Source organism: Zootoca vivipara, chromosome 2, assembly GCF_965207765.1.
Source record: "Zootoca vivipara chromosome 2, rZooViv2.hap1.1, whole genome shotgun sequence".
Classification (NCBI taxonomy): domain Eukaryota; kingdom Metazoa; phylum Chordata; class Lepidosauria; order Squamata; family Lacertidae; genus Zootoca; species Zootoca vivipara.
Genome location: NC_142584.1, coordinates 32,784,904 through 32,812,497, shown reverse-complemented (window position 1 = coordinate 32,812,497; position 27,594 = coordinate 32,784,904). Strand labels below are relative to the sequence as shown.

The 27,594-nt window shown below is 44.4% G+C and overlaps 1 protein-coding gene across 6 annotated transcripts in view; it reads left to right on the top strand.

The window, feature by feature from the left end:
- Window positions 1–402: 402 nt before the first annotated feature.
- Window positions 403–27,594, top strand: part of RNF157 (ring finger protein 157) — a 75,895-nt gene continuing 48,703 nt past the window's right edge. For 4 of the 6 annotated variants that reach the window (XM_035104537.3, XM_035104534.3, XM_035104536.3 and 1 more), the window contains exons 1-2: window positions 403–1,133; window positions 26,309–26,427. In XM_035104537.3, coding sequence (XP_034960428.1) covers window positions 1,046–1,133; window positions 26,309–26,427 — 207 coding nt within the window. In that variant the 5' untranslated portion in view covers window positions 403–1,045. The other 2 variants (XM_035104535.3, XM_088661586.1) reach the window with 1 other exon arrangement.

Here is a 27,594-nt window from a genome sequence, read left to right as displayed (position 1 = left end):
TTTAAGAGTAAACAAGGCTAGATGGGCTCCAGCTGTAGGCTGAAGGGGCCTTGCAGCCTCGCGGCCCACCGCTCCCAGGCAAGAGTGGCGCATCTTGAAAAACAAATTTGCAAAGTTGAAGCAGAAAAAGATGGGAGGCAGCCAAGCAGGCGGGTGTTCGCACCCTTGCAAAACTTTTCCCTTCCCTTGCAGCAGGCCGGCCTGTGTGGTGACTGAATGCCTCTATGAAGCACCGCCTTTTATTCCAGCTCCTACCAAGGTGAACTTGGGCAGCTGGCCGGCGGCGGAGTCCACACGGCCACCAACACCGCGGTTGTTGCTGCCGCTCTCCCTTCCCTTCTTCCCTTCCCTTCCCCATCGGGCCATGTGCCAGGGAGCTGCTGGGGCCGCGAGAGGAGGCGCCGCTGGCTGCTTAGCAGGCGGCCTCCATTGGCTGGAGAGCAGGGCTGCCGCTCACGTCAAGGCGGCGCCCAGCTCCTTTGCAAAGCTGCCTCCGCCGCTCCTGCAGTTGCAGCGAGAGGAGAGATGAGATGCTGCTGGTGTTGCCGAGGTTGCCTTCTGCACTTGTAGCAGCAGCGGCCGCAGCCCGCAGCTTGGGCTGTGTGCATGATGATGCATGCAGCGCCGGCTTCTTCCCGCCCCATCCCAGCTGCACTGCTATAAGGGATTCCCGTTAGCCCAGCCAGCTCGCCTAAACGGTCCCCAGGTTGATTCACTCCTTTCGCTGGAGGGGGGGGGGGCGACGGAGGAGGAGAGGGGGCGGAAAGAAGGGGATGGGGGGAATGGCTGCCTCTGTCCCCTGCTCGGTAGCAGCAGCAGCAGGCACCGCCACCCCCCTGGGGGCAGCAGCAAGCAAGTCAATGCGGCAGCTTCTCCAGTGAGGGACCAGCAGCGCAGTTGCAGGCTGACCTGAGTGCCTTGCTGCCTTTCCGCGCCTCTCCTCTCGCTTTGCAAAGGTGCGGGCTAGGAAGGCGTCTCTCTCCAACCCCCAGCCCCCTACCGCCTCCTCCCCGGATGCCCTCTAATACTGTACTACGTCTCAAGCATGGGAGCGCTAACCAGCCGGCAGAACGCAGGAGTGGAAGAGGTGGACATCCCGTCTAATTCCATCTACAGATATCCTCCTAAATCCGGTAAGGCTTAGTCGGGATGGGAGGAGGAGCAGCAGCTGGTAGAGGCGAGGAGGGGAAGCGATCGGGGAACTAGCAGTGTGACGAAGCAAGGGCTGCAGGACAGTTGAACTCTAGGCGGTAGCCGGGGGGGGGGGAAGTCGCTGGATTTCGGCTTTGCACAAGCTGCCTGGGACGGGGGTTGGTGAAAAGCAGGATTTGCCTTTTACCGCACTGAAGCTGCTTCTTTGGCAGCCAACGAGTTTTTGGAGAGTTTTGCTGTCAGTCGAAGAAGGTCTCCCATGCAAGTAGCTGGAGAAGGTCTGGCGGCAGAGAATGCGGGTTTCTTTCGCCTGGGTCGACCTCCTCTAAAGCGCTCACGGTGGCATCTGAATTGAGATAGCAACATTCATGGCATCATGCTTGTTGGTAAAGGACCTTTAAAAAAATACTAAGAATTCTGTGTTGTTGTTTTTTAAAAAGCCGAGCCCAAATCCAATACCTACGGTAAATGATTGCAGTTCCTTTTGGCTAGCTGTTCTCTCTGCCTTTACTTGAGCAAAAAACTCATTGTGGTCCTGAATCGAGTTTTTTTTTTCAGAAGAGGAAAGAATTCCCCCTAAAATATCTGTGTGTCCTATGCCACCCCTTGGAATGTGGTTTGCGTATTTAGTACCTGCATTGACATTTTCACATGCTTGTTTATATGCTAATTGCTGTTTGGAAATATCCCATCCATCCTGCTGTCTAACAGTTTTTACGCTGTTGCTCACGATGGAATGTTTTGCAGTATTAATGGGACAGGGATACTGGGTTACCGAAGCAACACATGTAGCCTTAAGGTGGGTTGAAATCAAAGTACACTACTGTACTTTTCTCACTCTCCTACATATAGGTGTAGAACTTCGTAGTCTGCTTGTAAGTTTCCTCTCTTTTTTTTAAGGTAATGGTAGCTAGGAGAGACAGGATACAATGGGATTAGAATTTAGCTTGCATGCAATGTGTTGGGTAGCTGCTTGTTTTCTTGACACTGTTCCTGTGCCTTTAACAGTAGCCAGGCATGCAGAAGTTATGACAGGTTGATTTCCATTTTTTTTAAAAAAAGTTTTCCTGCTCCATTTTTTGTCAGGCAGCTATTAAAGGAAAGAGGCCATGTGCAAAGTAAGGTAAAGGTAAAGGGACCCCTGACCATTAGGTCCAGTCATGTCCAACTCTGGGGTTGCGGCGCTCATCTCGTGTTATTGGCCGAGGGAGCCGGCGTACAGCTTCCAGGTCATGTGGCCAGCATGACAAAGCCGCTTCTGGCGAACCAGAGCAGCACACGGAAACGCCGTTTACCTTCCCACTGTAGCGGTACCTATTTATCTACTTGCACTTTGATGTGCTTTCGAACTGCTAGGTTGGCAGGAGCTGGGACCGAGCAACGGGAGCTCACCCCATCACGGGGATTTGAACCGCCGACCTTCTGATCGCCAAGCCCTAGGAGCTATTGTGCATAAGAGAGGATTTGAGCAGGTAGTATTAGCCATGCAGGAGTTGGGGAAACATGTAAGTGCCAAATACTCTTCATCCTGCCTTTTAAAGGTTTATACTCTTTGCATCTGATCATTCTGGTTCTGGGGTCCCCAATGTACCTGCCAAGGCTCCTCTGCCCTCCCTTCCTGATGGCTTTTTTGTTGCATTTGGTTGGGTGGAGGGGCTTGCCTGTTTGAGTGGGTGCTGCCTTCTTTTTGCTAGCTCATTTGTTTTGGGGTGAGTGTAAATGCCTTGCCTGCTCAGGGGCATTCTGAGCATCACCAGCTTTTCCTCGTGTTAAATGGGTATGTTTTTTTAAAACGGCTGTTAGTCCCAAAAGGTTGTGGACCCTTCCTGTCGTTAATTACAGAGGAGAATACTTTGCAAAAATGGGGGCAAAACTGTACTGCGCATCCTAGTAACTTGTAGTAGTTGCATTGAGACACTGCACTACACTAATTGATAGTTTCTTTTCTTATTCAGCTATCAGCATTCTGAATGCAATCCTGTGCACACTTAGAAACCCATCCCGTGGACCTCAGCGGGACTTAACTTTTGAGTAAAACTCGCATTGATTACTTAAGATTAACTCCTGTTTCAGTCATTGGGGCATGCATCTGAATACATGTATTTTAGAATGAAGGTGCCACGAAAACTATTGATATCTTACTAATGATAAATGAAGGGTGTGGTCTTTTTTTAGCTATTTCCCATATTTATTGCTGGAATTTTTTAGAAAGGGAGCTGTGTATTTTTACTAATACTAGTGTAGCACATAAAGTTTCCTTGAGGTCATGTTTCTATTAATTATTTTTAATTGTGTGTTTTGAAGATTTAACTCCCATTGGGACAGTGTAATTCAAAACAAAAGGGGTTTGGTGCCTTCAGATACTCAGAAGGGCATCTATCTATTCTAACCCTTTTGTTTCTAGTCCCTAGTGAGCAATCTTTGGAGTCTATGTGATTCCAGAGTTCTTGTTGAAGCTCTGCACCATGTATATTGTTAGGAATGAGTAGTGACTGTGTATGGCAGTACCAGGGGGCTGGTGTAGAGGCCAGGGGACATGCCTAAGGAAGATGCAATCTATTGAGGCCTCATCATAACCGCTTCTTGCTTAAGCCCCACATTGTCTGAAATTCTCGAGTTCACTTGTCAAGGTCTGGGTAATAGTTGCTTTCGTTTATCATTTCTCAGTTTAGTTGACACCCAAGACCTCATATGGAGTGCATGTTTGCAGAAGTTGTGACCTTAGCTTTCAAGATATCATGCTTGACTTACTTCTGAGTAAACATTGATAGTAGGGTTGTGTTGTAAGCCCTACTATGTTCAATAGGGCTTACTCCCGTGTAAGCTTCTACAGAATTGCAGACTTAGTTTGAATTTATATGCACACTTAACCGGGAGTAAGCTACATTCATTGTGGCAGGATTTACTTCCAAGTCAACATGTCTAGGATTGGGTTGCATGACCACAGCTTTCTGTCTGTTTCCCTGATCCTAGCTGTCATTTAATAGCTGCTGAAAATATCAGAACCTGCCTTATATTGAGTCAGACCATTGGTCCAGCTACCTCAGTACAGTGGTACCTTGGGTTACAAACACTTCAGGTTACAGACTCTGCTAACCCAGAAGTAGTACCTCGGGTTAAGAACTTTACCTCAGGATGAGAACAGAAATCGTGTGGCGGAGCGGGAGGCCCCATTAGCTAAAGTGGTACCTCAGGTTAAGAACGGATCTCCGGAACGAATTAAGTTCGTAACCAGAGGTACCACTGTATTGTCCCAGGCCTACCTTGATATGTCGAGGATTATTGTTGTTTCATGAAGGGTTTTTAACCACTGCTCACTTCATTGTTTATAGGGAGGATTTCTCTTCCGTTAGAGTAACACAGAAGTCCGGAAATTTTCAAATCGCAACTTCATGACCTTTTAAAAAGAGGGGGGACGTAAGGTTGTGTTTACACTTGGAAATGATTTGTTCGGCACTGGAGATTGTTAACAATAGGTGGTAATTTTGTTAAGCAGTTAGTTATCAAGCTAAGGTAGAAATAAAAGGGTCCTTAATGATGTCTCCATTGCCCAGATTACTTGCTGATTACCAGGAAGGATCTTTGCAGAGTCATTGTTAACATAATAAAAAAATTCCTTCAGTAGCACCTTAAAGACCAACTAAGTTTTTATTTTGGTATGAGCTTTCGTGTGCATGCACACTTCTTCAGATACAGTGAGATGGAAGTTTCCAGGCACTTATGTAGAGAAGGGGTGGGGAGGGGTGGGGATGGGGAGGGGGGATCACTCAGAAGGGTGGTGGAAATGGGTGATTGACTGACTGATAGCTGTTGATGACCGCAAACGACTGCAAATGGTTTTGCATGAAAAAGCAAGGGTTGAGATGGCTGAAGATCGCTTATCATGTATAATGAGATAAGAACCCGATATCTCTGTTCAAACCAGGTCCCTCCATGGTTTTGAGCTTGGTGATAAGTTGCAATTCAGCAACTTCTCTTTCCAGTCTATTTCTGAAATTCTTTTGTAGTAAGACAGCTACTTTGAGATCTTGTATAGAATGTCCTGGGAGATTGAAGTGTTCTCCTACTGGTTTTTCTGTCTTCTGGTTCCTGATGTCAGATTTATGTCCATTTATCCTTTGGCGTAGGGTTTGGCCTGTTTGTCCAATATAGAGAGCTGAAGGGCACTGTTGGCATTTGATGGCATACACAATGTTAGAGGATGAGCAATTAAATAGTCCTGAGATGGTATGTTGGATGTTGTTGGGGCCAGTAATGGTGTTGTCTGGGTGTATGTGGCAGCAAAGTTGGCATCTGGGTTTATTGCAGGCTCTGGTACCAGTGTCCATGTTAAGTCTGGTGGTTGTATTATTGTGGGTGAGGAGTTGTTTAAGATTGGGTGGCTGTCTGTAGGCAATGAAAGGTCTTCCTCCCAGAGCTTGAGAAAGGGAGCGGTCATTGTCCAGGAGAGGCTGTAGATCTCTGATGATGCGTTGTACTGTTTTAGCTTGGGAGCTGTATGTGATGACTAGTGGTGTTCTGTTATTTTCTTTTTTGGGTCTGTCTTGCAGCAGGTTCTCTCTAGGTATCCGTCTGGCTCTGTTGATCTGTTGTTTAACTTCATCAGGTGGATATTTTAGTTCTAAAAAGGTTTGCTGTAGATCTCTTAGGTGAGATTCTCTGTCTGTAGAGTTGGAACAGATGCGGTTGTAACGTAAGGCCTGGCTGTATACGATGGATTGTTTGGTATGTTTGGGATGGTAGCTAGAAGCATGTAGATATGTTTGTCGGTCAGTTGGTTTTCTGTATAAGGTGGTGTCTATACGTCCATCCTGTATTTTTATAGTAGTGTCCAAAAAATGTATTTCTTGCATAGATTGGTTCATTGTTAGGTTGATGGTGGGGTGAAAGTCATTGAATGTCTGGTGGAAGGTTTCCAGGGTCTGTTGTCCATGTGTCCAGATAATAAAAATATCGTCAATGTATCGCAGGTACAGGAGAGGTTTGAGTGGGTAGGAGTTAAGGAAACGTTGTTCTAAATCTGCCATGAAGATGTTGGCATACTGTGGGGCCATGCGGGTGCCCATGGCTGTGCCGCTGATCTGGAGGAACAGGTCATCACCAAATTTGAAGTGGTTGTGGGTAAGGACAAAGTGGCAGAGTTTGGTAGCAAAGTCCGCTGTGGTTTTATCTGAAATGGTGTTCCTTATGGCTTGTAAACCATCATTGTGTGGGATGTTGGTATATAGAGATTCCACATCCATAGTGGCTAGTATAGTATTGTTAGGAAGATTGTTCAAATATTGTATTTTCCTCAGAAAATCTGTGGTGTCACGTACATAGCTGGGAGCACTGATAGCATATAGCATTGTTAACATAAACTCGGTTTCTGTATTGAGAATACATGCCTGGCTTTTTCAGTAGGCAGAGCAGCTGGAATCGGTTTGCTAAAATATCCGCCTGGCTGTTGGCATTTAGCAACTTTTCTTCCACCAATTGGGACAAGAAAGTGTTTTCTGAAAGATTCATAAGCATAAACAGATGATGCTTTCCTTTAAGATTCTTTTTTAAAAAAATGGCCACACATTGGTATGGTGCCCTTTCTGTGGAGTTATGCCGTGTCCTTGATGGGCTGAGTGTGGTGGGAATGGCTTTTCCTTTGGGCCATCAATCTCTTTAACGGCTGCTGGTCGCTTTCTTATTTGTGACTAGCTTATTTTTATAACAGAAAGCTTTTCAGCAGCAGCTACCTCTTGAAAGAAAGAACCTTTGGTGTGGGGAGATTCATTCGGACTCATGAATAAGCATGCCAAGTGAACAGACCTACAGTGTGCTAGGTGCTGTATAAAACACAGGCTGCACACAGTTCCTGCCCAGAAGCTGTGTCTGTGATGGGTTACTAACACATCAACCAAGAACACATGAGCCTTTACACCAGGGGAGTGTGGCTCTCCAGGCCTGCTTACCTGGCCCTTGGGACACCTGGGACCGCACCCCTTCCAACCTGCATCCTTCTCTGGCCCTGATCCACACCCTCCTAGAATGTTTTTGGTTGCTGGAAGGCATCCTTGAATTGTGATAGTGCCTCATGCTTGTCTGGATGAAGGCTGGAGAGGTGTGTGTATTGTGGTGGGTATCACAGAACCGTAGAGTTGGAAAGGACCACAAGGGTAATCTAGTTCAACCCCCTGCAATGCAGGAATCTTTTGCCCAACATGGGGCTCGAACCGGCGACCTTGAGATTAAGAGTCTTGTGCTCTGTCGACTGAGCTAGGTAGAAACCTTTGCCTTCTGCATGTCTGCAATGTAGCCTACTGTGCGAAGGTCTCTGCCTTGGCCCCCGTCCACTTCTTTTGCCTGTGGCCCTGCCCGCTTTTTCCTCTAGCACCCCCCCTTCACCCCCGTCAAGGCTGCCCTCTAGGTAACACAGCCCTCAAGCTAAAAAAAAAGTTCCCCACCTCTGCCCAGGCTGTGTGCTAAATCAAGATGCTTCAGGTGCTTCAAGGCAGAGTGGGGAAGGACTGCTACCTACCATTACCCACAGCCCTCTCCCGTCTAGTCTGACTGTGAAGCCACGAGGGTGAGGTTTATTTAGGGAGCATTGTTTTAAAGGGAGGTGTTTTTAATTTACTCTACAGGGTGGGACGTTGTCCGTGAGGTGCTGAGCATCAGGTGTGCTGATGGCTGGCTGTGCCTAACTCCCCACAGGATGTGGGATTGTTGGCAGAGGAGAGTTTAATCTCCCTAGATGACAGGTGGGGAGAAGGTGTCTGTATTGCCTCAGGTGGGAATGAGTGGTGTTTTTCTCCCTGCTGTTGTTTTATTGAGTGGACCTATTTTTCTGTGCATGATTATAGGTTGGTTAAACATTTGGGTGTTTTATTGAGGTCAGAGTTGAGTGGCTGAAGTGATGTGGGTATAAGGAAAGTATGCTTGTTTGGGGGGGGGTTCTGTTTTTTAGAATGTGTTATGTGAATGATTTTGGTGATTATGTATGCATTTGTAATATTTATGATACTTTCATGATACATAATGAAATTATTTTTGTAACTCTATTTATTTTGATTTGTGTATGTTTTGCTTTGGTGGTTCTTTTACTTCTTTTGTACATCGTTCAGAGAGCTATTGATTCATTGTGTTCCTTAAAGTGTAGAATTGTTTATTAGTAGTACAGTATTGTTTTATATTTAAATGTGAAGTTTGCCTTAGATCCCCCCCCCTCTTGATTCATTTTTGTGGGGAAACATTTTGTTGAAATATGCTATGGCAAACTAAGAGGATGCACTGTGTATTTCTTACCTCAAAGCAGAATAATGTTGTGAGGCACCATAAAGTAATTTGTGCTAGTAAATGAAGATCAAGAGGAAGAAGTAGAAACATATTAAAAACTTTGTACATACTTGACTCTTACCTTATATGCCTTTTTGGTTTTTTACCGTAAACATTTTAAACATGACAATGTCCATTATTTAATTGAGAAATTCTGACCCAGGATTCTAAGCACGCTTCTCTGCACATCTCAAGATCCACCAAGATTGATGATGGTGGCAAAAAGAGAAAGTGAATAGATAAAGCATTGGGGTATATCAGCTTGGCATCTTCCAGATCTATCATATATCAGCAAGGAGGGGCACAGATTGGCTGAGAAGGTGGTCATGCATGCTTATGAAAGAGAACAAGGTGACAACAGTTACTTTTGCCCTCCCCTTTGTGGCATGCAGTCTCCACCCCCCAGTGTCCACCAAGGGTCACAGTGCTGAGGGCCTTCTGGCGGTTCCCTCGCTGTGAGAAGCCAAGTTACAGGGAACCAGGCAGAGGGCCTTCTCGGTAGTGGCACCCGCCCTGTGGAACGCCCTCCCACCAGATGTCAAAGAGAAAAACAACTACCAGGCTTTTAGAAGACATCTGAAGGCAACCCTGTTTAGGGAAGCTTTTAATGTTTAACAGACCATTGAATTTTAATATTCTGTTGGAAGCTGCCCAGAGTGGCTAGGGAAACCCAGCCGGATAGGCGGGGTATAAATAAATTATCATTATTATTATTATTATTATTATTATTATTATTATTTTATTTTATTATTTAGTGCAATCCCCTGCAATGCAGGAATCTCAACTAAATCGTACATGACAGATGGTCATTCAACTTCTGCTTAAAAACCTCCAAGGAAGGAGAGTCCACCACCTCTTGCGGGAATCTGTTCCACTGTAGAAAAGCTCCTACTGTCAGAAAGTTCTTCCTGATGTTTAGTCAGAATCTCCATTCTTGTAACTTGAATGCATTGCTTTGGGTCCTAGCTTCTAGAGCAGGAGAACACAAGCTTGCTCCATCCTCCATGTGACAGCCCTTTAGATATTTGAAGATGGCTATCACATCTTATACAGTATCAGTCTCCTGTTTACTAGGCTAAACTTACCCAATTCCCTCAACTGTCCATCTTAAGTCTTGGTTTCCAGACCTCTGATCATCTTGGTTGCCCTCCTCTGCACACGTTCCAGCTTGTCAATATCCTTCTTAAATTGTAGTGCCCAGAACTTGATGCAGTACTCCAGGTGTGGTCTGACCAGGGCAGAATAGAGTAGTACTATTACTGTACTTCCCTTGATCAGGACACTAGACTTCTGTTGATGCAGCTTAGGTGGTGAGAGGGAGGGGTTCTTAACTCCTTTCCACTCTTGCTGTTTCCACTGCTGTAAATCGACCAAACTGCTTTCTCGTTTAGGAGAGACTTGTCTCTCCTGTGTCACCTCTTTGCTTCCACTGGAAATTGTTTCCCTTCAGCTGTTAGGCTGCTATGACGCTCACACTGCCTCTAAATATGAAGATTCAGCTGGCTGTCATGGCGCAACAGTCGGTGTCTGCCTGTGGGGAAACTGCTGTATTTCAGTAGTTGTTGCTAAATGTGGTCAACTATGTTAAGTGGGAAGAAATTAAAGGAAGAAATAGATTGTGCAATTAATTGGTGGCACTTGTTAGGGCGGCAAACAGGATGGCATCAGAGTAAGGGGAGTCTAGTGAATTTATGATACTTTCATGATACATAATGGAATTATTTTTGTAACTCTATTTATTTTGATTTGTGTATGTTTTGCTTTGGTGGTTCTTTTACTTCTTTTGTACATCGTTCAGAGAGCTATTGATTCATTGTGTTCCTTAAAGTGTGGAATTGTTTATTAATAGTACAGTATTGTTTTATATTTAAATGTGGAGTTTGCCTTAGATTTCCCCCCCTCTTGATTCATTTTTGTTGGGAAACATTTTGTTGAAATATGCTATGGCAAACTAAGAGGATGCACTGTGTATTTCTTACCTCAAAGCAGAATAATGTTGTGAGGAAGAAGTAGAAGCATCTAAGGTTAAAAACTTTGTACATACTTGACTCTTGCCTTAGTGAATATTATAATTTTATTTGGCTGCTTGGACAGCAGTGCTTTCTGTCACGGTGCTAGAACATTGAGCATCTCTGTTCAGTCAGTGGCCTCCTGCTGAACCATGTGCTCTCTGCCAAAGCAACAGTGGACATTGTCATTCATACTCGTAGGGAAGGGACACAGGGGAGAGAAGAGTGTGACAAAGGGTGGGGAACCCCCAAGGAAGCCTGTCCAACTGTAACACAACAGCCCTGCAGTGCTGTCAGCAGGTCCTGCTCTCTGGTAGTTGCTGCCATCGCCCTCTCACTTATTCTTGCAGCCTAGATGGGACAGGACCTGGGATTCACCAAAGCAATAACTTTTTAAAAGGCTCCAAACCACTGCACCCAGCACTCCTCAGTCCAACCTGCTCACAAACTGCTGGGGAAAAGCAGGGCTAGATTCCAGCTGTCCAAGATCAAAGCAACTACCGTAGCTCGTTTCCCTGGCAAAGCCTTCTAAACTTCCTAAAGCCACCGCACCCTGCATTTTTCCAGACAGTTCCCTTATAAGTGGGAAAACCTGAAAATATTTTGATTGAAGTACGGGGTAAAAGCAGCGGGTCCCCAGTTGGTGCCCTCCAGACATTTTTGACTGGCAACTCCTCTTGGTCCCAACCAGTCTTGTCAAATGTTGGGGATGATGGGCATTGTAGTCCAATGTCTGGAGGGCTTCACTGGTTATGGCTGCAATTAAAAGTATGTAGAGATAGGTTCAAGCTCACCAACTAGTCTCCCCCAAAGTTTGGCTTTTGTTCCTGGGCTCCTGTCAGCAGCAGATATAAATAAGCTCTATGGTGCCTGTTCCAGAGAGTGCATGTTGTGGATATGCTGCTTTATTAATGGCTGTATGATGTTCATTCAGCTGTTGTGACTGTGGGGTTTCTTGGACAAGAATACAGACAGATGTACTTAATCTCCGTAAAGATCCTTAAGTAGGCCAGAGCACATGTCAGAACCACCACATGGATGCTGCCAAAAATATGGTTCACCTTGTGGCAAGTGATTACTGGCCGTAATGAGTGCTGTGTGGATCTGCGCGACCACAATGTGAGTCTCCTTGCTACTCTTCCATGTTTCTGATAGTTGCTGGCAAGGCTAATGGAGATACATAAACTACTCTTGGGATGGTGGTGATTTTACATTTCTATTCTGCCCTTGCTCCAAAAGATGGCAGATAACAAAGCAGCAAAACAATGCATCAACAAATAAAATATAAGCACTTGAACTTTAGGAATATCTAAAAAGATTTAAATAATCTGTGAATTGTCGCGTATCCTCACAGCTTATAATGTCAAGGCTGCAAGGAATACTGTACGGTCTTTCAGCCATCAAGTGCCTTGGTGAACAGAAATGTTTTAACATTCCTCCTGAATGTTAATAACGGGGACAGAAGCAGTTCACCAGGGGGGCATTCCACATATGAGGTGCCACCCCTGAAAAGGCCCTGTCACGCCAACTGTTCTGCCTCCAACTGTATATAGCAGTGTTGCATAGTGCCAGCGTTTTGGAAGTTAGACTTTTCGTATAGTTGGAGGTGGACAATCTTGATTACTCATGACTTTCTTGATTTTTTGTTTTTAAAAAGAAGAATGCAGAGTTCTAGCAGCACCATACAAAATCTTATCAGAGCAAAATTTTAAGACTGTGCTGGAATACCTATCTTACTGATTGTAACCCTGCTGCTCAGTTGCAGCTTCAGTTCACTGACCAAGGTTTGGATATGAGTACAGTAGTTCTTGACACATGGTGTGATCTATAGATACCTGGTCAGTTCTTTTAACATGAAATAGGGTTGTATATTTTCAGCAGAGTAGGTTTGGGTTAACATGACAGACGTTTTACGAGTGAGAAGAAAAACTGGTAGGTGGACTTGACTGTAATTAAATCTCAGTCCAGGACTGAAAATTACTTGTGTGGAATACCTATCGGCTGTATGCGTTCAGAAATTGTGAAACGGGCTTGAATTTATAGTAATGCAATAGATTTCTCAAGAGATACGACCCCCCCCCCACTCCATTTTGCACTGGCGCCCATGGAAGGAGGCAGTCAGCTAGTTCTGGTAAATGCATAGGCTTATTCTGTCACAGCAGATCAGCTGCTTACTGTGGAGAAAAGGAAGTGCTGCTTGGGTTTATTGACCATTCATACTAAATACTTCTTCAAATAAGTCTCCAGATACATGGAGCTTCCTGCTACGATCGGGGTTTTTTCCCTGGAAATTCCCAAACTCACTCCTGGCCTTGCTGGTTCCTTTATGAAACGTAGGAGCCCTTTTTTTGGCCCCATGTGCAGGAAAATAGGGAGGGGGGGAATACTGATAATCTGATCAGGAGGTGGAACAGTTTGAAGGTGTGGCAGGATTCAGGTGGGAAAAGACACCTTGACACTCTATTTAAATGTGATTATATTGCCCACTTCTGCGTGTCAGTGTGGCAGAGGAGAAAGCGTGAGTTAGGAAACATACCCTTTCATAAGGTTCCTTATAATCATCTAGCTTTGAGTGCTATACAGTACTTACTGTTCAATGGAAGCCTAACCCCTCAACCTAAAAACATTTTGGTGGTTCCCAAACCTTTTCCATTTGAAAATTGTTGAGGGTCTTGGTGGACCATATAATGATATTTCTTCCTGTTGTAGCGATCGTAGTGTGCAGTGCTAGATACTGTGTGATTTTAAACTTCATTTTTGTTGCTGCTTTTCTTTCTTATACAGGGTGATTTCTTTAAAAGATGCCCCGTGGATACAGAGTACACATGTTCCACGGGGCCTCTTTTAAAAGACTCACCCTGTATCTTGCAGTTTATTGTACTGAAATTTTAATTCCATAGAATTCAAGCTGTAATACAATAAAATGCAATATAATAAATAAAATAGAACACAATAAAAGCTCGTATGAATATTTAATGCAATAAATGTACCATCTTCAAACAGATACACACACACACACACTGCAGACCACCTCAATGTGGCCTACAGACCAGATTTTGGAACCCCTTGGGGTGGATGATTCACAAGCCTGTGTGCTGCTTTTTATTTCTCACCAATTTAATACAATTGACATAATTAAGTCATAAAACTTTTCCTGGATTAGGCCATTTCAGGCTCTACTGGTTTGGACCTGGGTGGGCTTTTGTATGTTTAAATGTGCCCTTACGAGAAGAAACCCAAATGTAAACTAATGTATTGGAGAGACACAGTGGCGGAGCTTCATGCTCCGGGGGTGGGGGTGGGGCATGCCTCCCGGAGGGGAGGACCATGTGTTCCAGGGGCGGGGCGCGCCTCCCGGAGAGGCGTGGCTCGCGTTCCGGGGGTGTGGTGGGCGCCCGCAATGGCACCCCTTGGAGCCCGCCGCTCAGGGCGGCCCACCCCTACCGCCCCTATCTTCCTACGCCCCTGGAGAGACAGTTTAGAGGAGGTGTTTAAAAGAAAGAAAGCATTTAAGCATGCATTGAAATGGAAAAATATACATAGTAAGAATTATGCCGAGCAATCAAACCATTACAATATAATACTCACTGTATTGTGAACACATAAGATGAAGAGTAGGGAACCTTTGGTTTGCTAGATGTTGCTGAACTACAACTCCCATCAAGCCTGGCCAATGGCCAGGGATGATGGGAGCTGTAGTCCAGCAACATCTGGAGGGCCAACAGTTTCCCACACCTGCATTAGGTGCATCATTGTTTTATTTAGCACATTTTATTTCCCACTTTACATTGTGAGGCTCCAGACTCGGGCTGGCTTAGCTTCAGTAAAATGGCTGTATCACTTCTCCCTTAGAATGAGGGAATGTGCATGATCTGGTACTCTTTTATGTGGCTATAAATCATGAATATGAATGGAAACTCGCTTGTGTTAAACCGAGACCTGGCTTATTAGAACCTCGAGCATATTGTGAAATATCTATTAATTTCCTTACAATAACGCTTGAGGTATATTTTAGTTAAAACACCTATTACAATATATCACAAACTAATTCTGGCTGAAGCAGAAATTGCTGACCTTGTCGAGGCCTTCCAGGTTTTTCATTAAATCTGGTTAGTTAACTAGATCATGTCCAGCAGAGCTGGGGGATCTTTTTCAGCGCTTTCACGTTAGACAGACACTTGGGCCTGGCTGACCAGGACTGTTCTGCTCCGTGCACAGCTAAACAAATCTCCAAACTGAAAAATAGACAAGACATTCCCCCCCCTAACCCCACCACCAAACTTGCATCATACGTATCTTCTTCAGTTTCTCTAGACACTATCCAGTAAGACCAGTCGAGAGCAGTAAGGGGCTCTTGGGAAAGGAGGATTTCTGCACTTAAGTGGATTATCTGAACTGCCAGCAGCACAAGGGCTGTCTGTTTCCCTTGTTGATGCATAAATGGCTCCGGTATAAATGCTGCCTAGTGCTTTACCGGTTCACAAGCCCTTCCCTTTCTGTAAGCATCTGTATAAAATGTTTCTACCTTAAATAAAAAAACAAAACAACAAACCAGGGCAAAAGTAGGCAGCTAATTAGCCTGCTGTTCTGTCCAGGGCACAACTGCGATTTTTTTCCTTAGGCTTTCCACCTTCTGGGCCTTCAACACAATGTTAACCCACAAAACAAGCATCATTGGGAGCATAATTAGGATTGAACGGTATGCAAGCAAATATATTTCTCCTTCGCCCCTGGTTGGTCTGGGTTTGGCTTCATGTCTGTATTTGCAGGCGTTTGCTTCTACGTTATAGAAACCTTGGTCATGTTCCATGTAAACTGCTTAGAGAGGTTATGGATGATTAAGCAGTATATAAACCTTGTTGAATAAACTAACTAACTAACTAATTAACTAACCAACCAACTATGTCCCCATTTTCTTTGTGACCTCGGAAGTTGCAGATTTCTTGAGGAGGACTGCATTTCCCACAACAATTTAACAGTCTTTAATGAGGTTTTAGTCCTCTTGGGGCAGGTGTCTGTTAAACAGCTGTAATTTGGTTCCTATTTCTTGAGGTAGAGGTTTCCCTCTCCTTCAAGCCTTTCTTTCTAATAATATAATATAATATAAGAAATAATATATCTGTCTTCTAGGACCAGGACCTTTGGAAGTGGAGATGGGAGGAAATGCTGTTTTAGTAGTGGCATTTCACATAGGTTGGGTGACAAACAGAAATGCTAAACATCTCTTACTACTCGAATCAAAATCTGATTAGACCGAAAGCCCTGCTTTTAATCAGTGATTAATGCATTAAGACTTCCAGCCATAGTTTCACAGATGGGCAGTGATGGGTGGGTGGGCAGTTTCGGAGTATAGCTACTAGGGCACACAAATTGCCTTCCTCTATCTTTTATGTAACCCTGAAGAGGGGAGGGAACTCTCAAAGGCACACATTGATCCAGAGCTTTATCTGTATTTAGTTGCTGGTGTCCAAATGATTATGCAGCAAGTGAAGTAGAAGGCGCTATATGCCTCAAAGAGATTTCCTCTCTCCAGTCAGTGAATATCTAGTCAGTTTTATAGATCCTTCACTGACTACGAGCCAGACAAAGAAACAAGTCTCAGCAATACCCTTTTCATTTTTAGAATGAGGTTTTTCCAGCTTATCTGTTCTGCTGTTCTATTTTTTAAAAAAATCTTTGAGGAAGAACTGCGATGATTATAGAGCCACAATTGCATATCTGAGGTTTGAAGGCAGAGTCTACTTTGATTTTTCTGCCATTACAAAGCATGCAAATTTTGTTCCTTGTAAAATCAATGTGGAGGATCTCTCTCTATAAGCAAATCAAATTAAATTTTTTCAGAAATGTTAGTTAAAAAATGTCTGGGTTTACAGCAAGTTAAAAATTGTGGCTTGAAGAGTAGGTGGTTTTTGTTGCCAGCATCTCCCCCCCCCCCTTACCAAACAGATCCCTTAAAAGTTGCCATGTTGGAGACTGAAATTGTTGTTGTTGTTTTTAACAATCGGATATACCAATAGAGGATCCATTTCATTGGTCTGGTGCCAATCCATTGTGTGGTTTTTAAAGTCAGCTTTAAAAGTGGCCATTTTAGTCGATGGGCAGCTTAATGCAGCTACGGTATGCATGTCAGTGAAGGAAAATGAGCACTTGGAGAAGACCTGGAAATGATGTGTGACTTCTTCCACACAATTAATTTAAAAAGGCAAATAGCAAGTAGAAGGCTAGTTAGAAGTAGTGGTGGTAGCTGATCCTGGAAGCATCTCCACTTAGTGTTGCTATGGCAACATGGCACGCTTTTGAAGATGCTGATGACAGTACTTAACTGGCCAGCTAAGACCATTAGTTTGCAGAGAGACTGGTTTGGCCAGTTCAGCACATTTCCTCTTGTAGGTTCTAATCCAGGGGTCAGCAAACTTTTTCTGCGGGGGCCGGTTCACTGTCCCTCAGAACTTGTGGCGGGCCAGACCGCGAGCACACACACACACATACACACGTCTTCCCTCCTTCTCTTGGAGACAGAGCTGGGCTGGGGAGGGGGCGCCCCACCAGCGCTGGGCCTCGGCTTGTGTGGAGGGGCCGCAGCCACCCCTCCGGGAAGGGCCCCTACCCTGGGGTGTCCATGACCGTGCTGATAATGTGCCACTGCCGAGCAGCACAGAAGAGTCCTCCTCCTTCTCCTCCTCCCCCTCTTCCCTCCTTGCGGGCTCTCTGCTCCCGCTTCTTCCCGCCCCTTCGCTTCTCCTCCTCCCTTCTTGGAGCTAGACGTCAACAAGGCGCCCTGCCCTGCGCCTCACCCCGATTGGAGCAGCGAATCTCGGGAAGGGTCGCCATTGGCCTACGGCTTGCGTGAAACCGGCCAATGGAAGGGGGGGCTGAGGTTGCTAAGGCTTCGGATTGGCCAGCATCGCGGAAGTCTGAGCAACCTCGGAGTATGCTGGGAGATGTAGTCCGGGGGGCAAACTGCAAAAAAAATGCCCCCCAAAGAAAAAATGGCGATCGCGCCGATTGCAGAACTGTTTGTGGGCCGGATCCAGAGGGCTATTGGGCCAGATTCGGTCCGTGGGCCGTAGCTTGCCGACCCCTGTTCTAATCTCACGGTTACAGAAATACATGCATGGAAGCAACCCACTAGTATCTTCCAGAGCAACCCTTCAAACCTCTAACAATATACTGTATGTATAGAGGTGCAAGGCAGTGTTTTTGAGTTAGGTTGAGTAGCAGTCAGTGACGGTGTGCAATTCCTTGACATTAAGAGTGCATATTGGGGCTTCAGTTGTATTCTGTGGCTTGGCTTACTTCCCTAAGTGATCTGCTTGCTTGTGTTTTGAGATCTTTTGTTATAGACTGAGGTTAAGAGCTTCTAAAATCATAATTGTAAATACCACCCAAGGGCATTTGTAATTTGTAACATGAGTAAATGCTTTTTTGGAAAGCGTGTTAAGTGTTTTATCAGCTACATATATGTGATCTGATAGGTGTTCTGCAGCTTGGCTCACCTGTTTCAGTTATAGGATCTGCAAGTGATTCCAGCTTTCCCCCTATGCTCCTGACACAGTTATATTGCATTAGGTTGATCTGCGGTTTCCTGATGAGGTGTGCGGATGGCTTTGCCAGGTGGCAGGGGGCTTAGAAGTATATGAAGTGGCTGTACACCTTTGATGAATAGAGTGTTTTCTGCATATATAGCAAGTCATTAGGAAAGGTGCATCTGTTATTAATCTGGACACTTGCTATGCTTGTTGCTGCAGTGATCGAGTATGCATGCAACTGGCGGGAATTCATTAGCTTTGTATGTAACAAGTGATTTTTAAGCCTTATTTATTGAACTTCTGGTTGGTCTGTATGGGAGCAATAGTAAACATGTTCCAACTAGCAGGTTTGATGTAGAAAGTAGTGAGTGAATATAGGAAGCATTTTGAACCCGTTAAAGTGCGGTACACTTTATCATCATCTCTTTATCTCTAGCGCACAAACACAAAAATCAGAAAGATCTGTTTTTAAAATTTGCTCATGCACCCTAAGTATGAAAGCTCTAAAACCTAAGGATTCTTCTTCTTTTATTTATTTAGGGTGGATTTTAATGTAGCTCTGAGCTTCTTGTTCCATCAGCACAAGGATTTATCATTGTGAAACAGAATGCTCTCCCCTATCCTCCTCCCAGTGCCCCCATTAAATTGGTTCTAAAGGTCCCCCCAACCACCTGGAGCAGCTTTGCAGAGGGTGCAAGGGGTGGAAAGTCCCATGGCACAAGCAGAAATCCGTGCACTGGCAGAATGTGATGGTTCATTTATTTATTCAAATATGTATAAGTCTGCACTTTCATAAAGGCATAATGCAGCAGTATGTAGCTGTAATGGTGTTGCTGCGGCTACTCTCGAGTAAAGACGCCCAAGTCCGTGCTTGTCTTTTAACGGTTTTATTGTGCATAATATTTACAGTGCAGAGATAGCAGAAAACATGACCTCCTAGTCACTCGCTGAATCCGGGAGTGGACGTTTCCTGTTGCGTGACCAGCATAAGAGATTGGGCACCCCGAAAACGCCTCCTCTCGACCTTACGTTTAGTGGTGCGCCTGAATTCGGGCGCCAGAAGGGGCTGCGTGTTCCCCTCTAACTGTTGGTCAAGCAAGGGCTCTCCCACATCACTGAGTCTTGTCTCTTCCATCCCGCTAACTTCCTCATTCCTCCCACGTGACCCGTTGCTGCTGCTCTCACTGGGCAAAGTGTTGGTCAGCAGGATGGATGGGGGGAGGTTCCCTGTAGGAAGGTCCCCTGACAGTAGCAATACAGGATTACAATAAAATCAGTAAAGGCATCAGGAAAGACACAAATAAAACATCAGTAAATACTGGTTGATTTGAAAGGAAACAAATACATATTGCAAAGGCCTGGATAATGTAGTTTTCAGAAGACATCTAAAACTGGGATAGCTCAGTCGGTAGAGCACGGGGCTTTTAATCTCAGGGTCATGAGTTCAAGCTCAATGTTGGGCAAAAATATTCCTGCATTGCAAGGGGTTGGACCCTTGTGGTCCTTTCCAACTCTACAATTCCAAGACAAGGTTGATTCCTGCTTACCCTCCAAAGTGAACCTAACATCAGGATTCCCCACTTACCAAAGCTACTGAGAAAGTAGAGCAGGGGTCGGCAAGACTTACCGGGCATGGGCCAGATCACTCCTGCGGAGATCCTCCATGGGCCAGCGCAGTGCAATGCTGGAAATCGTGTCTGTGCATGTCCAGGGCACCTAAAATCGCTTCTGCGCATGCCCAAATGCCGGAAATCATGCCTGCACAAAACCGGTTTTCGGCATCTGGGCATGCGCAGAAGCGATTTCCGAGACACGGAAGAGAGTCCCCGCGCTGTGCTGGTTTAGCGCAGCGTGTGGGGACTCACTGAGCGGGCAGCTCGGTTCGGGGGCAGCTCATGGGCCGGTTAAACGGCTCCGTGGGCTGCTTCTGGCCCATGGGCCTTAGGTTCTAATCACAATAGGTTGGACTGCAGAATATCCTTACTGCTTACACAGAAGTGATATTAAGGTGCTTTGCCATGTTCTCTCCAGGCTTCCCCACTTTGCTTCTAGGATGATGCAAACTTTTGTGGGTTCTGACTTGCTAATAAGTGTCTGTACACCAGGGTAACGAAGACTAGTCTCTCTGGAGAGGTCTTTGTAATTAAAGCAGCCAGTTGACCCCTGAGATTAATTTTGGAAAGATAAAAAATATAAAGCTACCACTCACTATCCGTAAGGCACACGGCTGTGTGGGGTCTAACCAGTTGTTTTCTAAAAGTGTAGTTCTGCTGTTGCTGCCTGACACTTGGTTGTTGCTGTGTGCTTTTGTCACTGGGAAACAACAAGCAGCTTGCTGGGCTGTCAGGGAGCATAGGTGAATTTTGTTCTTCTGGTGGCAGCTGAGGGGAGGCTCAAACTGGGGACTGCGTAGTTCACAGCTGAGTCTCTTAGCCTTGATTATGGGAGTGTGTGCTACACTCCCTTGCATATTAAAGCATTGAAAAGCAAACTTGAACTCGGAGCCATTTGGCCATTATGCTCCCTCCCATAGACCTTTTTTGTGGACAGGTTGCTTTGCTGCAAAATATCAAATAAGATCTCTTCAGCACTTCATAATGGATTCTTTGGAGACCAGGATCTAAAGCCACGTGTGCAGGGTGAGGTAATAATGTGTAGACAAGATGAACTGGAAGCTCATAGACTAACAGAGGGGCAAGAGGAGGGATTTTTGATAAGTACAGGTCTAAGGTTGTACATGGAATTCCCGGACATGCCCAGAATACTGCAGTTGGAAGCAGTTTCTGGGTGGAAAATGGCAAAAAAAAAAGTATGGCAAAAAGCTCAGCAACATTTTTACTTTCTGGAATATGGCAACCTTATATGCACACTCCTGCAGCCCCTGCCAGGCTCAGCTTTCTTCTGCTCAACTGAATCCTGACCTCCATTGCATCTGGTCACCTAAATGTGTGGCTTGCTGTGATTCTGCATCCGGTTTTGAAGAATGTTGCAAGGGTTTAACTATGCTGACTTTTAAATGAGTTCCTGCATCTCTCAGCTTCCTCCATGTTTCATTAGAAGGCTAGATTCACTCTCTGGTCAAACTGCATTCCTTTTCTCTTGCCCCTCCGTCATGTGCCTGCATTGGTTTTGGTGAGCTCTGGGGTTCTTTCAAATGTCTGTCTGTCTGCCTCTCTCTCCCCCCCCCAACTCTTGTTTCCCTATAAATTATGTACATGGAAAAAATGGGGCCAGAAAGCAGCAGGCATCAATAATTGATTGCAGAACCTTCCTAAATGATGAGCTGCATCTTGGCGTCTGTGGAGGTGCCTGGTGTTCTTGTTTGGAAACAATTGTATAGGGCTGTTTTTGCTGACAAATATACAGTATCGACGCTTGCAAGGGGATGCTTCAGGTTTTTCAGGAGATGTTTTGTAAAAGAGAGCTCTGTTTCATTTTGAACTGTTGCCTTTATATTTTCATTTCTTTTGAAACATTCTGCACTGCCTTTCAGACACCATGAAAAGGCAGTGTACACACAAAAAAGGAGTGTGTTAAACTTAAAATTCAGAATGAAATGGCAGCTACTAGGTCAATGGCAAATATGTTCAAGCCTCCTAAATGGAGATTTTATTTTTAATCTGCTTGGTATCTGTATTAGTTTTGAAATGGTTGTTATACATGCAGTTGTTTTAACTGCACCCATTTCAGTCTGGCTTCAGGCCTGGGCTTGGCACGGAATTGGCCTTGGTTGCCCTAACAAATGACCTCCTTCGAGGGAGAGGTGGCAGAGTGCAACCCTACAGCGGCTGGGGGGGGGGGCTACACATCTAGGTTTTGGCAATTTAACCATGATACTCTTCTTATCCCAATGCTACATAACATCTATATGAATCTGTTTGGAGCAAACCAATAGGAGGTTTGGGGTACAGTGTCAGTATCCTGATGACACTTGGCTCTGCTTTGCTATCAGATCTGAGTCAGGAGAGACTCAGGCTGAACCAGTGGCTCGATGCAGTTGTCGAGTGGATGATGGTCAACAGATTTGAAGCAGAGTCCTGCTAAGATAGCGACTGTGTTCACACATCCGTTTACTGTGCAATCACTGTGTTTCCAGGGCAGAGTTGTTAATCCGTGTTCACACGACAACGTCATGCAAAATGCATTTATATTCTGTACTTGGTTGTGGGATACTACTGCTTGATGCTGCTGTTTCTTATCACAAGACCATTCCTAATTTGTCTCTAGCCAAGGTGTAAATGTCTTTGCATGGGGGTAAACACATCCCCACTCCATCAGTGCCCCCCACAAAGAATCTGACACTCATGAAGCCTTGTTGATGTGAACAGATAGAGGAAAAGCACTGTGAAATGGATTGTTCGTTTATTCATTTAAAAATGTGTATATTCCCTTTCTGCAGCGGGTAATACCTCGGGCAGCTTGCATACACACAAAAAGGGGAAAAAACATTGTAAATGTTGTGGTTGTGTCTGGAAAATAGAAGAAGATGAAGATAAATCATGCTGGCTAGAGACTGGTTCAATATGTGCAAAGCCATGTACAAAATATTATGAGAACTGAAGAGGAAGTTTGGTCTTCTAGAGTTTCTGGCCCGGTTTAAGATCCATCTTTCTGATATTGACTCATTGTGCAGGCTTGTTACCCAAGCTGAAGTTTCTTTATATACCATAAGCCTTGGTTCCCCATCTGTAAATTAGGAGCCGTAGTAACCCACCCAAAAGAGTCATTGCGTGGCCAAACGTAATAGTCTATAAAGTCACCTTGAAAGTTTTACGGGTGAAAGGGTGGGCTATAAATATTTTTAAAATAAAATAATGTCCCTCACCAGATTAAAATGTGCTACGGAAGCAATTACTAGGAGTAATTGTCATTACACATTTCTGTAACCTATCAAGTGATGATTCAGCTGACTTTTGTATAGTTCTACCAATCTTCACCTCAAGGTGAGGACAGCAGAGGAGTGAAGAGAGCACGTTTTGAATTAACTGTTGCAGCGTGTGGCTTTTAATAACGGCCCTCAACCCACCCAACTGGAAAATAGCTTGTGAAATAGGAATGTTTATATATTCCTTCTTAAAGATGAGTGTGTAATTCTTACTTCTATGGCCTGTTCTATAAAAGCATTACTATGGCAGTAGCGGTGATGTGGTTTTGCTCGTTTGGATCAGAGGACGGGCAAAGCTTGAATAATTTGCAGTTTCAGGAGAGCAGTCATGTAAAAGTTTGTAATGGCAAGGTATGCTCTGTGTAATACCTTCAAGGTTAACCAAGCTGTTGTGGAATGGACAACAAATGAAACCGCTATGCAGGGGAAAGCTCTTATCCTCGTTTTCTTTAAAAGCAAAGGCCTATCTATTACCGCTAGCATTGTAATACTAGATTGTTAAAAGTGCATTTGACCTTTTTGCCAAATCCGTAGTTGGGATAAAAGTGCATTAGAGGGGGCATGGGTAAGTGTATGTAAACAAATTGCAAGCCTGCTGTGAGTGGTTCTATTCTAAGATGTTCAAACGAACAGTCAATAAAAGAGATCTGAAGGAAGCTGTAGTGTGAGCTGTAAAGAGAGAAGTTTGTTACCCTCTTGTTTAAATTCCATACAGAGTTTTCCAAGTGTTGCCATATCCTATTATTTTTATGTGGCAGGGTAGTCTCAAATTCCACTGCTGTGGAAGTCGATCACAATCTGAGGAGAGCAATTGCAAGATTTCCATTTTTGTTCAAATGTTCTTTTTTTGGTGGTACCTCAAACCGTTTTTTTAAAAAAAACATGCACTGGGTGATACACAGAATTTGTCATATTCTTAAGTCCATTGATTTCAGTGGGTGTGCTCATGACTGTGACTAACTTTGGATGTGATCCATAAAGCCACTTTTTCAATATGGAACATAGTGCCTCAGTGAGATGACCTCAAGGCTTTTTTTAAACATGGGCTGAAAAAATTTCCATGGCTTTATTTCTCTGCAGAAAACTTCAAACTTCTAGGAATGTATCATTTGTGCATTTAATAACTTATTTATATACCCTGTCCTATATCACATTGCGGGGTTCACAATTTGTGCAGACGACACGGCATCAACAAAACCAAGAGCGAGTAAAATGGTCTATAAAATATTCATCTTAAAGCTGTAACATTAGGCTGCAAGATTAATACTAGTTCATACATGCTTGAGGAACCAAGTACTAACGTGGTACCAGAACAGAGCCAAAGTTGGTGCCAGCTGGACCTCAGAGGAATGGCCATACCACAGACAGGGTGCCACAACAGAGAAGGACCTTCCTCTTCCATTGCTACATAATCAGAGGTGTACCTAGGCTTCCTTGCGCCCTTGGCAAGGAGCTATATTGGTGCCCCACAGTCCCTTGCACTCTTGACAAGGAAATACTGGCTGCCCAGAGGAGCGGCCCAGGATGTGTGCACATGGGTAGGTGGATTCCTAGCCAATCTGAGTCTGGATAGGAGTGATTTTGCGTCCCACCCCCTGGGTCTGCCCCGTTTGCAGGAGCCAACCTGACCCAACCCCTAGGTTGTTCCGAATTTAAAAATGGAAAGTGTAATGCTGGTGGTCAACAAAAGAGGTTTAAAGACTGTCTCAAGGCAAATCTAAAAAAAATGTAGTATAAGCACCAACAATTGGGAAACACTTGCCTGCGAGTGCTCCAAGTGGAGAACAGCTTTTACCAAAGGTGTACAGTAACAGACTTTGAAGACACTCGAACTCAGGACGCAAGGGAGAAACATGCTAAGAGGAAGGCACGGTTGGCAAATCCACACCGTGATCAACTCCCACCCAGAAACCAATGTCCCCACTGTGGAAGGATGTGTGGATCCAGAGTTGGCCTCCACAGTCACTTAGACTCATTGTTAAAACCGTGTATATGGAAGACAATCTTACTCGGCTACAAGAGATCGCCAAAGAAGAAGAAGCACGTAATGTACGACTCTCAGAGGTGGGATGCAGAGAAGGGCCTCTCCAGAAGAATTTAATGCTTAGGCAAGACAACAGAGGGAGAGGTGCCTCCTTCGAATGTCTCTGTCTGAGGCTGTCTAGGGCTTTTTAAAGTTATTGCTGACGTCTTGGAATTTGGACAGGAAATATATTGGCAGTCGGTGTGGTTCCTTTCGAAACCAGAGTCATGTAGCTCAAGCTAGCAGCTCCACTCGGCAAACTAGGAGCTGGTACTAGCTGTAGCATCTACCGTAAGTCATCTTGAAATGGCAACCACTCAGTGCATTGCGGCAATCCGGGTTTATCAGAGCATAGGTTACCATGGCAAGCCTACTTGTATATAGGAATGGCTGTAGCTGGTGAACCTACTGCCCAAAGACCAGCTAGGACTTCCAGGTATCAAAGAGTACTCCTATACATATTTGCTCCTTCGGTGGGCAGAGTGTATCTCTGGTAGAGATGTCAAATAAATTCAGCACACGTCTGTCTGTTTTGAATCCTATAAGAGAGAATAAAACCAATCACAGGGGTTCAGCTAACCTGAACAATGCTGCTAAACCCTACTATGGGGAAATGTATGTGTTACTCCGGCAACAGACCTCGTGTTGTCTCTGCAAGTGTTGCAGTCTCCTTAAGTGATAGCCTTTGGACTGTTTCTCAGCATCATTATTATTCATGGTTTACAATTGTGGGAGAGGCTTAAGTGCACACCTGTGAAAAATGCTGTACTGGGCTGTAAAAATATGGTGTGGAATCTATAACAGTTACCCACGCAACCAATGACTTATAAAATGTAGTTATTAACAAATAATGTAAATTTAAGCCTAGTGGCTACCGGTAAGCGGCTGAGCTACAAATCAGGAAGTCGATTTATTTATGTGAAGTTCAATACACATAACAGTTAAAAGCACTATAAAAGTGCCAGAAACCCCGTTTTTCCTTTCCTTTTTCAGTTTGCAAATTTGGAAACTCTGCCAGGAAATGGAAGAGAAACATCATATGTTGGAAGAGAAACATCATATGGCTTGGAGGCAGGCATACTGTACATTTGTAGAGGTAGCAGGCTGCAAGGAGGGACGGGAAAATAAAATGTTTGCTACTGACTCACCTCTTCTGGTTTTGGAGTTTTGAATGAAACAAGTAAATATCTCCGCAACCATGAGGGCTAGGAGCTTACTGTTATTTTAAAATTGAAGCATTCGTTTCCACGCGTTATTCCACAATGCATTGTACTGTCTGTGTCCGTGTTGATAATTAGAACCTCTGTGGTGCTTCCCTTCCTTCATAGTACAGTACAGTATACTGAACCCCTTTCTCTGCTTCTAATTCTAACCAGCCTCTTTGCTCCCCTCTCTCTTTCAGGAAGCTACTTTGCCAGTCACTTCATCATGGGAGGTGAGAAGTTTGATTCTACACATCCCGAGGGCTACCTTTTTGGAGAAAACAGTGATCTCAACTTCCTTGGGAACAGGCCTGTAGCGGTAAGGAGGGGGAAAAAAAAATCCAATTTTAATAAAGTTGGATTTGTAGCTTTGGGCGGTATAAGTGGACATGGAACAAATATTCCTTTTTAGGAGTTTTTGTTTTGTTTTGCATGCATCCTCACTCTACCTACCTCGCAGGGTTGCTGTATGTATAAAATGGGAGGACTATGTACACCACTTCGAACTCTTTGGAGGAAAGTTGGGATATAAGTATAACAATAAGTAAGATGTTATATGCAGTCTGATGGGAAGGCATTTTTATATTAGAACTGTTTCAGAATCCAATTCAAGATCCCTAATAACACAATAGGGTTCTTAACATGCCTAGGTAGCTCTTCACTGCTCTTAAATCTAGCTGTGAATGTCCATTGGTTCTGAAGTGCTGTCCATTTGGTGACATGGGCAACCCAGATGCAAATTGGTGACTACTCAGAAATGCATGATTTGCAATGATTCACATAATCAAGCGCTTCTCTGAGGGTACCAGGAGGCAGTATTGGGTGCTTTATCTAGAAGGCTGCCTGAAACATCCCTCAGCCACATGTTATCCCTTATACAATATTCCCCTGAGTCTCTGTTCAAAAGCAAATGTGGAATATCTAGTTAGCATGAACTGTGTAGGAGGGATGGCTTTGCTGCAGGAAATATTGTGCATTTTGTATCTTTTGTATTGTAATATTTTTATTGTGCATCTGCCTGAGATCTATAGATGAAGGGCAGTTACACATTTAATAAATGAAAAGAATAAGAATAAGATTGCTTGTTGATGTGGAAGGGTTTGAGAGGATGTGTAGAGCTTTGCTTTTCCCCTATGATAAGGAGACTTGTGTCCTTCTCAGCACTGTAGAGTGTGCTTCCTTAAACAAACAACTCTTAAACAGAGAGCAAGTCCGTGTTAGAATTTGCAGGAATCCAATGTGTGCAATACTGAATAAACATTGCAAATAATTAAAAAAAAAGTGTATAGACTTTGTGTGTTTATGTATGGCACAAAGTGCTTTTACAGAGAATTGAGGAGGAACTGCCATTATTTGGTTTAATTAACTTTGTGATTCGTGTGTCTAAGAATGGTGTGTCTGAGGACTGTACAAGCATCTCTTGTGGATTAAGTTGCCGAATGATCCACCTATATCTTGTCACCTAAGGGCATAGCTGCCAAGTTAT